Source organism: Sinocyclocheilus grahami, unplaced genomic scaffold (genome assembly GCF_001515645.1).
Source record: "Sinocyclocheilus grahami isolate Dianchi unplaced genomic scaffold, SAMN03320097.WGS_v1.1 scaffold932.1, whole genome shotgun sequence".
In the NCBI taxonomy this organism is placed as follows: domain Eukaryota; kingdom Metazoa; phylum Chordata; class Actinopteri; order Cypriniformes; family Cyprinidae; genus Sinocyclocheilus; species Sinocyclocheilus grahami.
The window spans coordinates 252,878-264,117 of NW_015506111.1; the positions used below are offsets into that span (position 1 = coordinate 252,878).

The 11,240-nt window shown below is 38.6% G+C and overlaps 2 protein-coding genes across 3 annotated transcripts in view; one reads left to right on the forward strand and one right to left on the reverse strand.

Moving 5' to 3' along the window:
* Nucleotides 1–1,838: 1,838 nt before the first annotated feature.
* Nucleotides 1,839–7,983, reverse strand: LOC107564409 (uncharacterized). 2 transcript variants are annotated; one of them, XM_016249501.1, is made up of 2 exons: nucleotides 7,756–7,983; nucleotides 1,839–4,175 (listed from the first exon to the last, which is right to left on the reverse strand). In XM_016249501.1, the coding sequence occupies exon 2, from the start codon at nucleotides 4,099–4,101 to the stop codon at nucleotides 2,029–2,031; it is 2,073 nt and encodes a 690-aa protein (XP_016104987.1). In that variant the 5' UTR covers nucleotides 4,102–4,175; nucleotides 7,756–7,983; the 3' UTR covers nucleotides 1,839–2,028. The 2 variants fall into 2 exon arrangements, with proteins under 2 accessions (XP_016104987.1, XP_016104986.1); XM_016249500.1 differs by lacking the exon at nucleotides 7,756–7,983 and adding an exon at nucleotides 5,227–5,311.
* Nucleotides 7,893–11,240, forward strand: part of LOC107564411 (protein phosphatase methylesterase 1-like) — a 3,743-nt gene continuing 395 nt past the window's right edge. The window contains exons 1-2 of the mRNA XM_016249503.1: nucleotides 7,893–8,024; nucleotides 10,340–10,439. Coding sequence (XP_016104989.1) covers nucleotides 7,906–8,024; nucleotides 10,340–10,439 — 219 coding nt within the window. The 5' untranslated portion in view covers nucleotides 7,893–7,905. The remainder of the gene's footprint in view (nucleotides 8,025–10,339; nucleotides 10,440–11,240) is intronic.

Genomic DNA, 11,240 nt, shown 5'->3' on the forward strand with positions numbered 1-11,240 from the left:
CGCCACTGCTCCCGAGTAAAAAATTTACAGCAGGACTCAATGCAGACATAATTTAGAACAAAGATACCTAAATTTAGTCCAAGCTTGCTTCTGTAAACTCAATATCAACATCTTGCTCCCTCACGCGGAAAGGATAAAATATTCAGCAGACATCACTTAGAGAGCTCACAAAAACACAAAGACCTCATTCAGTCAAGTCCTGATACCATGGTAAAAATAACATGAAATCATACAGTGTGCAAGGACTCAATCATCGTTAAAGGGGCTCTCACATCGGAAAACAAAAACCAGGCTCATGCACAAGGATTTTTAACAATTCAACTTGAAAAGTTCAAAAATCACATCATATAGAACATCACAAACATTATTTTAATCCATTAAAGTGCTCTACAGTGATTATCAGCCCAGCATTAAGTACCTCTAAAGGACGCTCGCACTGACAGCATTTTTGCAGTGATAAAGCAACCAATGGGATTAACATCTACCAGCATTAACAACAACTACCAGTGCTTGAAGTTGCTCAGGTGTGCAAGTGAGTGACCACAGTGACTGAACATGACCAGTGCGCACATTTAGAAAGTCATTAGCTGTTCTGACAAAACCTACAAGGTTCCTAAAAACAGTGTAATACAGAAACTGTTGTCAAACAAGTTCTTTTTTTAAAGAAAAGTGATACAAAACTTCATTTTTTAAATGTTAACCTAAATAGAGTGACATTCAGTTTTACACAAGTTAATACTAAGAGTGAAGACAGTAGACAATTTTTGCCTGTACAAAAATGAAAAAATGTCATTGAACTTTCAATAGTTACATAATAGTGAACAATTCACTTGTCGATTAATGTTTAAGTGAATGCATTAACTAAGCTAGTTCACATGGCCTCAACGAATACCAACATTTCAAAAAGTTGGATGTTGGACTTTTAAATGTTGGGAAACAACTGCAATTTCCACTCTGCATTTTAACAGTATGAACATGCTAATCCAAAATAATGTCTACATGTTGGTGTTTGATGGGGCAGGAAATGAGTCTTAAAGGGATAGTTCACCCTTAAATGCAATCATATTTACATTTAGACAATTATATACATCCAAAACTCTATTAGATTTATTAAAGAAATGTCTCAGGGTCATTTTGAGCATGCAGTAGAAGTCAATGGGGTCCAAAGTTTTTTGGTACCCAATGTTCTTCAAAACATTCTTCTTTAGGGGTTTATAAAAGAAAAAAAAGTCACACAAGGATTGGAACAACATCAGTAAATGATAATCGAATGTTCATTTTTGAGTGAACTACCCCTGTAAGAGATATGTAAGAACCTTCCAGACTTCCAAAACCTGAAAGGTTGACAGTTGAGTAGTAGTCTGTACCAGTATGGCCAAACGTGGTACCCCTCTACATTGGACACTTTAGTCCAGGGTTCCTCAAATCCAATGGGCCAATGCGCTGCAGAGTTTAGCTCCAACCCTGATCAAACTCACCTACCTGGGATTTTCTAATGATCCTGAAGATATTGATTAGCATGCTCAGGTGTGTTTGATTAGGGTTAGAGCTAAACTCTGCAGCAAAATGGATCTCATGGGCCAGATTTGAGGATCCCTGCTCTAGTCTCATGCACTTCATAGTCAAGAACAAGCGTAGGCCATGAGACCGTAAGTTCACATCAAGCTCGCCATTTGGGACAAGGCCATGGGCAAGACATCATTTCAGAACCTTCAAATTCTGGGCATGGTCTTAAATAGGGGTAACCAAACTTGACCCTGGAGGGCCGGTGTCCTGCAGAGTTTAGCTCCAACTTGCTTCAACACACCTGCCTGGAAGTTTCTAGTATGCCTAGTAAGACCTTGATTAGCTGGTTCAAGTATGTTTGATTGGGGTTAGAGCTAAACTCTGCAGGACCCTGGCCCTCCAGAACCGAGTCTAGTGACTCCTGGTCTAACACTTCCATGAAGCAACAGTAGGCTACATATTTTTAGACATTTTCGCTATACATTCTCCAGTGTAGCACATATATATTTGTATAACAATGAGTCACTTTTCTGCTTCCTCTTTGGGTTGTGGTTTTGAGCAGCACTTAGATCCAGCAAACATCGACCTAAAGACGTTCCTCTTCTTTCCTGTCCTGCCCTTTCCGGGCGATTGTTCGGAGAGGCATATAGACTTCCGGAGCGTGCCGATACGCCGCTCATGTTCACGGATCTTACACTGCAGGTGGTTCTGGATGGCAAATCCCAGGGACTCCATATCCAGCGACGCTCCATAGACTTCCCACGTCATTCCCTGCTCATCCCAGATGATCTCCTGAGGTGCACCGCTCTCCTCCTTTTCTCCTTCCACCCCTGCTGTTCCCCCAGAGTTGAGTGGCTTCAAGGAGTCCCCAGAGGTCTTCTCGGCCACCTCGGGCAACACTTGACAAGTTGAATCAAATTCACTGACGGTTACTTGGGGGGGGACCGAACCGAGAGGTTGCAGAAACTGGCTATGAAGCTCAATCTCTATTTGACAGATGTGTTGAAGTGGTTTCTGGCTATTGGGAGACTTGTAAGGGGGTGGACCTAGAAATCTAGGCTTGGCTCCTGTTGGTTTGGGGTCTGGTAAGGCTACAGTCGGCAACCAATCAGAGTCCGAGTTGCTGTCAAGGTTGAGCTCATTGTGCAGGCCAGCTTTAGAGTTGAGGTCAATCTCATGGTTCAAATGACAAGGTTGAACGTTGTGGACTGGGCTCATGACTGTGGATCTGCTGCAGACCTCCACAACCGCCTGGACCTCGACATCAACGTACACCAGTTTCAGATCCGCCTGCAGTGCTGCATCCTTCATCTCGGTCACTGGGAAACCTTCGACTGTCATTGTCACTGCATCCTTCAAGTTCTTGGGTGTCGGAATCTTATTCTTTTTTTTATTCTTTACAGTATCCTTCTTGACCTCAGTCGCCATTTTGACATTCTTAACCTCAGCTTCCCCCTTTCTCTCTCCTGTGTTCCTCCTCTCCTCGCTCTCTGCTTCCTCCCTTCCCTTCTTTACCCAGAGCCTCTGACTCTTTCCTGCGTGTCTCTCTTGGGTCGTGACATATGCGTCAGTCTTGTCTTCTGGCTCTTTCAGCTTTTCGGCACAATACAATGACAGAGAGGACATTTCTTTGCAACCTTTCAAGTTCGAGATGACGTCACATCCTCCAAGACTGTGTCCCAGAAGGACAGTGTCTTTTATTTCATCTCTTAGCATCTCTGCTTCTCTCTCGTTCCCGCTCTTTATCTCTTGCTCCTTTCGTCCCCCAGGGCTCTCCCCCATTGCTGCTTTCGTCCCCAGTTGCAGGTTGCTCTCCACCAATGTGCCAATCATTTTATCTTTCGGAGAAGAAGTCGACAGCAGTTCCTCTTTGCTCGTGACTCTTCTATTCCGCTCGGTTTTGTCCACTTTGAGAGACGCAGGATAGGGCGGTTTAAGTTTGGGGCTGGACGTAGCTCTAGGAATGTGCGAGAGAGTACGGTTGAGACTCTTGGGAGAGTCGGTTGAGGAAATCTGGGAAGCAGATGATGTTTTTTTAAGCGTCTTTTGTGGGGAGTCTGTGGAGCCCATGATATGAGATGCTGAGGCAGTTTTTTGCATGTTATTGGGAAATACTTTTGCACTCGCTTGTAGCTTCTTCTCATGGCTCACATTTGGGGATCTTGGTTTTGTCCCACTGGGTCCAGTTTGGCTGGATAAACTTAAGACCTCCACTCCAAGTGCAGTTGTTTTGGTTGTTTTTTTTGATACCGTTTTAGTCGTAGCAGTTGAACTGGCTTTTCCCGCAGTGACCTGCTTGGTTGTCGCTGAGTGCATGGTGGGTATTTTTGATGTGGATGCAGGGAGCAGTTCTGCGGCTGGAATAGCAGCGGTGGCTAATGCAATGTGTTTTAGTGTTTTCACATGGCCGGCGGATTTCCTGGAGGTGGATCTCTCCTCCTGCTCTTTAGCTTGTACTTCAATCCCATGATTCTCTCCAAGTCTTGTCCTGGTTCCAGGAGAGTGGTTTCCCTTTCTGTGCTGGGACTCAGATTCCCAACATGCCTTGGGTTCATTATTTCCAGGGGGATGAAGGAAAGCAGGTCGGGATTCCATGAAACCAATAATAGTTGAAGGATCTAATAGTCACAATCTGATTTAGTGATGTCCTAGTTGTGGATGTGACACATCTATGTAGAAACAACAACAACAACACATTTTTAAAAATATTTTGATAAAGTAATAAACCTTATTAAACAAATAAATTATATTTTTAAGGGCACATTTTTTTCTGGCTTTAATGCTATTTTCACAAGTGTTGAATTTTCATTGTCATGTGTTCATTGATCAAACATTTTAATTGACACTGGAAAGACAGGGTTATGGAAACTATGGATTTTATGTCAGATCAGTTAGGTACTGTAAATGCACTCCTAGAGTAACAACTGTAGGCTACATTTATCATGCATATTGAACTGATCTGTACATTTACCATACTGAAAAGATAATCCTGTTGCACTGTGGTGACCAACCCTTATGAAAAAATAATCATGGTTTTATCTCAATTAAACAAAAAAAAACATGGTTACAATAGCTAAATCATAGTAACCACAAATTATCCATGGTTTTGCTACACTAACCATAGTGTTTGTAGTAAAACTGGTTATACAAATGTTAATCAATACGCCAAAAAAGGTTACTACACTTTTACTATAATAATACCATGGTTAATTTTCGCAAGGGAACCCTTACAACACTTACAGCCCTAATGGAAGAAAGTTTTGAATGATGGCTGTTTTACGTGCAAACAGTTTTTAAAAATGTGCCACTTGTGAAATTAGAACCAAAGAAACTACATATATTAATAATAATAATAATAAACTTAAATACTCAAATTCCCTGCTGGGAAAAAAAAGAAAGAAAAGAGAAAAAACTAATTTAGGCCAGTTTAAGAAGTAGCCTATCCAAAACCCTGAAAAACAGACCTGTCCAACTAGGTTAGGCTGCAGCTGTTGATAAAAAACAAAAAATCTCTTATTCTTCTCTATATTTTAGTTCAGTATTTCGGTTTTAATTCTCCGTTTACATTAATATAATGTAACATTTAATTCGGTTCAGAGATTCAAATTTACATGCGACGCCCTTAACTGAACACAACACCACAACACAAGTAAACACTATCCGTTATTAACGAACTACACAAACGAGTTCTTAATAAATTTAATGCACAATCATACTCACTATTTAATGCCTCCCATTCCGAACCCAGGCATTGCCAAGACGCTGTGCTTGAGCTTCAGTTCGCGGATGCTGTGGCTGTGAAGTGTTCCCTCTCACGCTTGAATAAATGAGGAGACGACGCACGCACGCACGCACGCACGGAATATCGATTTAGTTTGATGTGCATCTCATTTTTCCAAAACATCAACTGGCAATTTAGAGATGTGGGCGTTACACTGCCACGTTTCTTTGCTTTCTCAGCTGGGGAATCGCCAGAAAGCAATTGCATCTCATCAATGTGTCTGCATTTTATTACTTAGCGCTATAGACTGGATTTGATTTTGTAAACGGAAGTTTAAAATCATTTATTTATTTAATAAATAACGTTACATATCTAATTTAAATAGACTAGAATGTGTTTTAAAATCCTTATAAAACACATACATGTTCCAATCACATTCACAACTTAACATCAATATGGAGCACAAAACTAGTCACAAGGGTCATTTTTTCGAGATTGAGATTTATACATAATCTGAAATCTGAATAAATAAGCTTTCCATTGGTGTATGGTTTGTTATGATAGGACAATATTTGGCTGAGATACAACTATTTGAAAATCTGAAATCTGAGGGTGCAAAACATTGAGAATATGGTATTTAAAGTTGTCCAAATGAAGTTCTTAGCAATGCATATTACTAATCAAAAATGAAGTTTTGATATATTTACAGTATGAAATTTACAAAATATCTTCATGGAACATGATCTTAATATCCTAATGATTTTTGGCATAAAAGAAAAATGTATAATTGTGACCCATACAATGTATTGTTGGCTATTGCTACAAATATCCCCCAGCGACTTAACACTGCTTTTGTGCTGCAGGGACACAGAAACTCCTGCATATCTCAATATCTCAATGCCAAAGTCTGCATCAAAAGTCAGAGATCTCAGTATTAGCTCAAATGTTTCTCATTAAAGTCAATGATTTGAGCTGCTTTCCATTCATTTTATAACTTTGTACTCTTACTGTATGACTACAATTGCTTATTGTAAGAAAATATTGACTCATTTTTGTTTCTATTTTTAGGAAATGTCTGAGAAAAAGAGTTTAAATTTTATAAAGCAATATGTGTATTGCGTGAGACTTCACTTTTGTCCAAATGAAGTTCTTAGCAATGCATATTACTAATCAAAAATTAAGTTTTGATATATTTACGGTAAGAAATGTACAAAATATCTTCATGGAACCTGATCTTTACTTAATATCCTAATGATTTTTAGCATAAAAGAAAAATGTATAATTTTGATACAATGTATTCTTAGCTGTTGCTACAAATATACCCCAGCGACTTAACACTGCTTTTGTGCTGCAGGGTCACATACTCTTTAAAAAAATTATTTTTAATTTGTTTGTTTTTTTAACTGCCCTCAAAGGTCTGGCTTGAAGCAAACGTTGAATTTAGTAATTAAATACCACGTTACGAATCCATACACATATTGGCATTTAGCCAGTCTGTTTGGATCTCATTAAATCGACTTTATCTGTCATATTAAAGTTGTTGATGGTACAATGGCAGGGCTTTGGTCACCTAGTAACCGGTAATGACTGTCACCCGCACCTGAGCTGATGGTTAGTAAAGTGAGACGGATTACTCTCAAAACACTGGAGCCCACAGCATATCACAGATCACAGCAGTTTCTATATTTCTCAAGAAGAATAATGAACATATATATATATAATTTTATACATTGCATACACACACTTCATAATTGTTTTTACATTTTATAATTGTCATACACAATTATATAATAAAAATGCACAGTATATAATAAAATGAAAAAAAGTATTTTATAAAATTCTAAATATATGTTAATATAATTCTAAATGTGTGTATATGACAAAAGTGAGGTCTCACACAATACATATACTGCTTTACGAAATTTCATAAACTCTTTTTCTCAGACATTTATCCTAAAAATAGAAACAAAAATGAGTCAATAGTCCTTACAGTAAGAGTATAAAGTTATAAAATGAATGGAAAGCAGCTCAAATCATTGACTTTAATGAGAAACATTTGAGCTAATACTGAGATCTCTGACTTTTGATGCAGACTTTGGCATTGAGATGTTGAGATATGCAGGAGTTTCTGTGTCCCTGCAGCACAAAAGCAGTGTTAAGTCGCTGGGGGATATTTGTAGCAATAGCCAACAATACATTGTATGGGTCAAAATTATACATTTCTCTTTTATGCCAAAAATCATTAGGATATTAAGATCATGTTCCATGAAGATATTTTGTACATTTCATACCGTAAATATGTCAAAACTTCATTTTTGATTAGTAATATGCATTGCCAATGACTTAATTTGAACAACTTTAAAGATGATTTTCTCAATATTTTGATTTTTTTTTGCACCCTCAGATTCCAGATTTTCTAATAGTTGTATCTCGGCCAAATATTGTCCTATCCTAACCATTTCAAAACATGGACCCTTATGACTGGTTTTGTGGTCCAGGATCACATATCTATCAGTCTGCCTCCTCACAGAAACAGCTGCGTGTGTGCGCTCTGCTGTCCGCTCCATCTGTCTGCTGTCGGTTCGAGTGCCGAGCGTCAGTGCTCTTTAACTCTGTGAGTCTGGCCGTGTGTTCAGTCTCCATCTCTCTCTCCCGCCGTCCGTCCGTCTGTCTCTCTCATGGCCTCCGAGCGCTCGTCCGCTGAGAGTCGCTCCTCGCACCTGAGCTCTGACCCCAGCATCATCGGCACCGCCGCCGCCGCCAACAGCATGTGGGAGGAGAGCTTCGACACAGAGAAGTAAGACTGCTTTCATTTCACACACAACAACTCTGAACAGCCATTGGACATTTAAAACATTCACACTTACAAACCTTCCTGCAGAGTTTAGATTCAACACACCTGTCTGTAATTAACAAGTAAACCCATAACTAGTCGAATCAGATGCTTTTAATTAGACTCTGGAGGAAAGAGGCTCTCCAGAACCAGGAATAAAGAACTAGATGACAAAATATCACTAGAAAATGTGACCCTGGACGACAAAACCAGTCTTAAGGGTCCACTTTTAGAAATTAAGATTTATACATCATCTGAAAGCTGAATAAATAAGCATTACAAACCATTGATGTGTGGTTTGTTAGGATCGGACAATATTTGGTCGAGATACAACTATTTGAAAATCTAGAATCTGAGGGTGCTAAAAAATCTAAATATTGAGAAAATCATCTTTAAATTTGTTCAAATGAAGTTCTTAGCAATGCATATTACTAATCAATAATGAAGTTTTGATATATTTACGGTAGGAAATTTACAAAATATCTTCATGGAACATGATCGTTACTTAATATCCTAATGATTTTTGCTTTTTAAATGTAAAACATTTTCAAAAAGAGATTTGATTATATTTGTTAATATTATTTAATTGGCCTGAACTGACAATGTTAATAACTAACGTTAACAAAGATGAATAAATACTGTAACAAACGAACCGGGCATTGTTAGTTAATTTTAGGTAATGCATTAACTTTTATGGGGCCTTTTTGTAAAGTGTTACTGATACTTGTTAGGAAATTATAAAAAAAAAATATAGCGATTAAAAATAAAATTAAAAGACGTATTTTAGACACAAAATTAAATTTGAAGGTAAAGTCAAATTTAGATCTTAAATGTCACTTACATAGTTTATTGATGATTTTAGCAGTAATCGCTGAAGTCATAAAAGAGATCGGTTACAAATCTCAAGTTGTTTTTATTTTGAGAATAAAGAGCCTAGAAATCTCACCGATGTCTCCGATATTTCTCATCAGACTCTCCACGTTCATTTTATTTTATAGCTCTATACTCTAACTACTACTGACTCGTGTGTGTTTGATTATTTCTCCTAATGCATTATTTCCCTCTCAGAGAAACATCTGAGACAAAGCTGATTCTTCAGTGAAACAACTGAGCTGGAAAACCCCATGAGCATTAAATAATTGATCTGGCTTTAAGTACATGCAGTCTTACTTGTCTTCTGACTCTATAACTGAAGATAAATAACCAGATTAGACCTGAGGTTTTGCTTGTGCTTCAATGCTTGAAAGCCCCTAAACGAACTCAAAAACTCATTTAAAATCAAACAAAGGCAGTAAAAGCAACCCAAATCATTTCTTGTTGATTAAAGCTTCAGATTGGAGAAACAGTTGCTTGATACATTTATTAAATGCCTAATCAAGTAACAGAAAGAAATGATTTGAGGAATCATTCATAACTGGAACAATAACAGTGCAGGATGAGTTACACTCTGAAGTTTGATATTTATACTTCAATAATAGTGATGCTAGACTTACACTACTGTTCAAAATGTTAGTTTTTTTTTGTTCACCAAGGCTGCATTTATTTGGTCAAAAATAAAAATTATGAAATATTATTACAATTTCAAACAGCTGTTTTTTGTGTGAATATCTGTTAAACTGTAATTTATTTCTGTGATGCGCAGCTGTATTTTCAGCATCATTCCTCCAGTCTTCAGTGTCACATGATCTTCAGAAATCAGTATAATATGCTGATCTGCTGCTCGAGAAACATTTCTGATTATTATCAATGTTGAAAAATGTTGTGCTGCCCAATATTGCTGTGGAAACTAAGATACATTTGATTTTTCAGGATTCACAGATGAATAGAGTTAAAAAAACAGCATTTATTTGAAATAGAACTCTTTTGTAACATTAGAAATGTCTTTACTGTTACTTTTGATCAATTTAATGCGCCTTTGCTGAATAAAAGTATTAATTTCTTTAAAAAAAACTATTGAACAGTAGTTTAACAAATTCCTAATTAAATATGGTAAACAGTATATAAAATTGTTTATGTAAAAATGTAGTTTTGAAGTTATTGGAGTACAAGAAAACACTACTTCAGCATTTCTACATCAACATTTCACTTTTCATTCGGTGGGGTGTTACATTTCTTTGTAATTATTTGCCAAATGTGCACGCATTTTCTAAGTGAAAGTGGCACACACTAAAATATTTGAGTTATGATGCATTGAGACTCAGAATCTGAAGGCTGCTTTGAAAGCTGAATGTGATCTCTGACTGGAACTTCACTCGCGGCTCTGCGTCTCTGTGTTTCAGTCACGGCGTGAGCACTAAGAGAGATTACTCTCCCGTGTCCTGGAGCGAATACTTTGAAATGATGGACGATGTGGTCATCGGGTCAGGAGAGACTAAGGATATATCCTTCACACACACTCACACTCACACTCACACTCACACTCACACTCACACTCACACTCACACTCACACTCACACTCACACTCACACTCACACTCACACTCACACTCACACTCACACTCACACTCACACTCACACTCACACTCACACTCACACTCACACTCACACTCACACTCACACTCACACTCACACTCACACTCACACTCACACTCACACTCACACTCACACTCACACTCACACTCACACACACACACTCACACACTCACTCTCACTCACACACTCTCACACACACACTCTCACACACACTCACTCACTCTCACTCACACTCTCTCACTCACACACTCTCACTCTCACACTCTCACTCTCACACTCACTCTCACACACACTCACACACTCACTCACTCACACACTCACTCACACACTCACTCTCACACTCACTCTCACACTCACACTCACACTCTCACTCACACACACACTCACACTCACTCACACTCACACTCACTCACGCACACTCACACACACACTCACACACACACACACACACACACACACTCTCACACTCTCTCACACTCACTCTCACACACTCTCACTCACACACTCTCACACTCACTCTCACACACACTCACTCACTCACTCACTCTCACTCACACTCTCTCACTCACACACTCTCACTCTCACACTCTCACTCTCACACACACTCACTCTCACACACACTCACACACTCACTCACTCACACACTCACTCACACACTCACTCTCACACTCACTCTCACACTCACTCTCACACTCACACACACACTCAC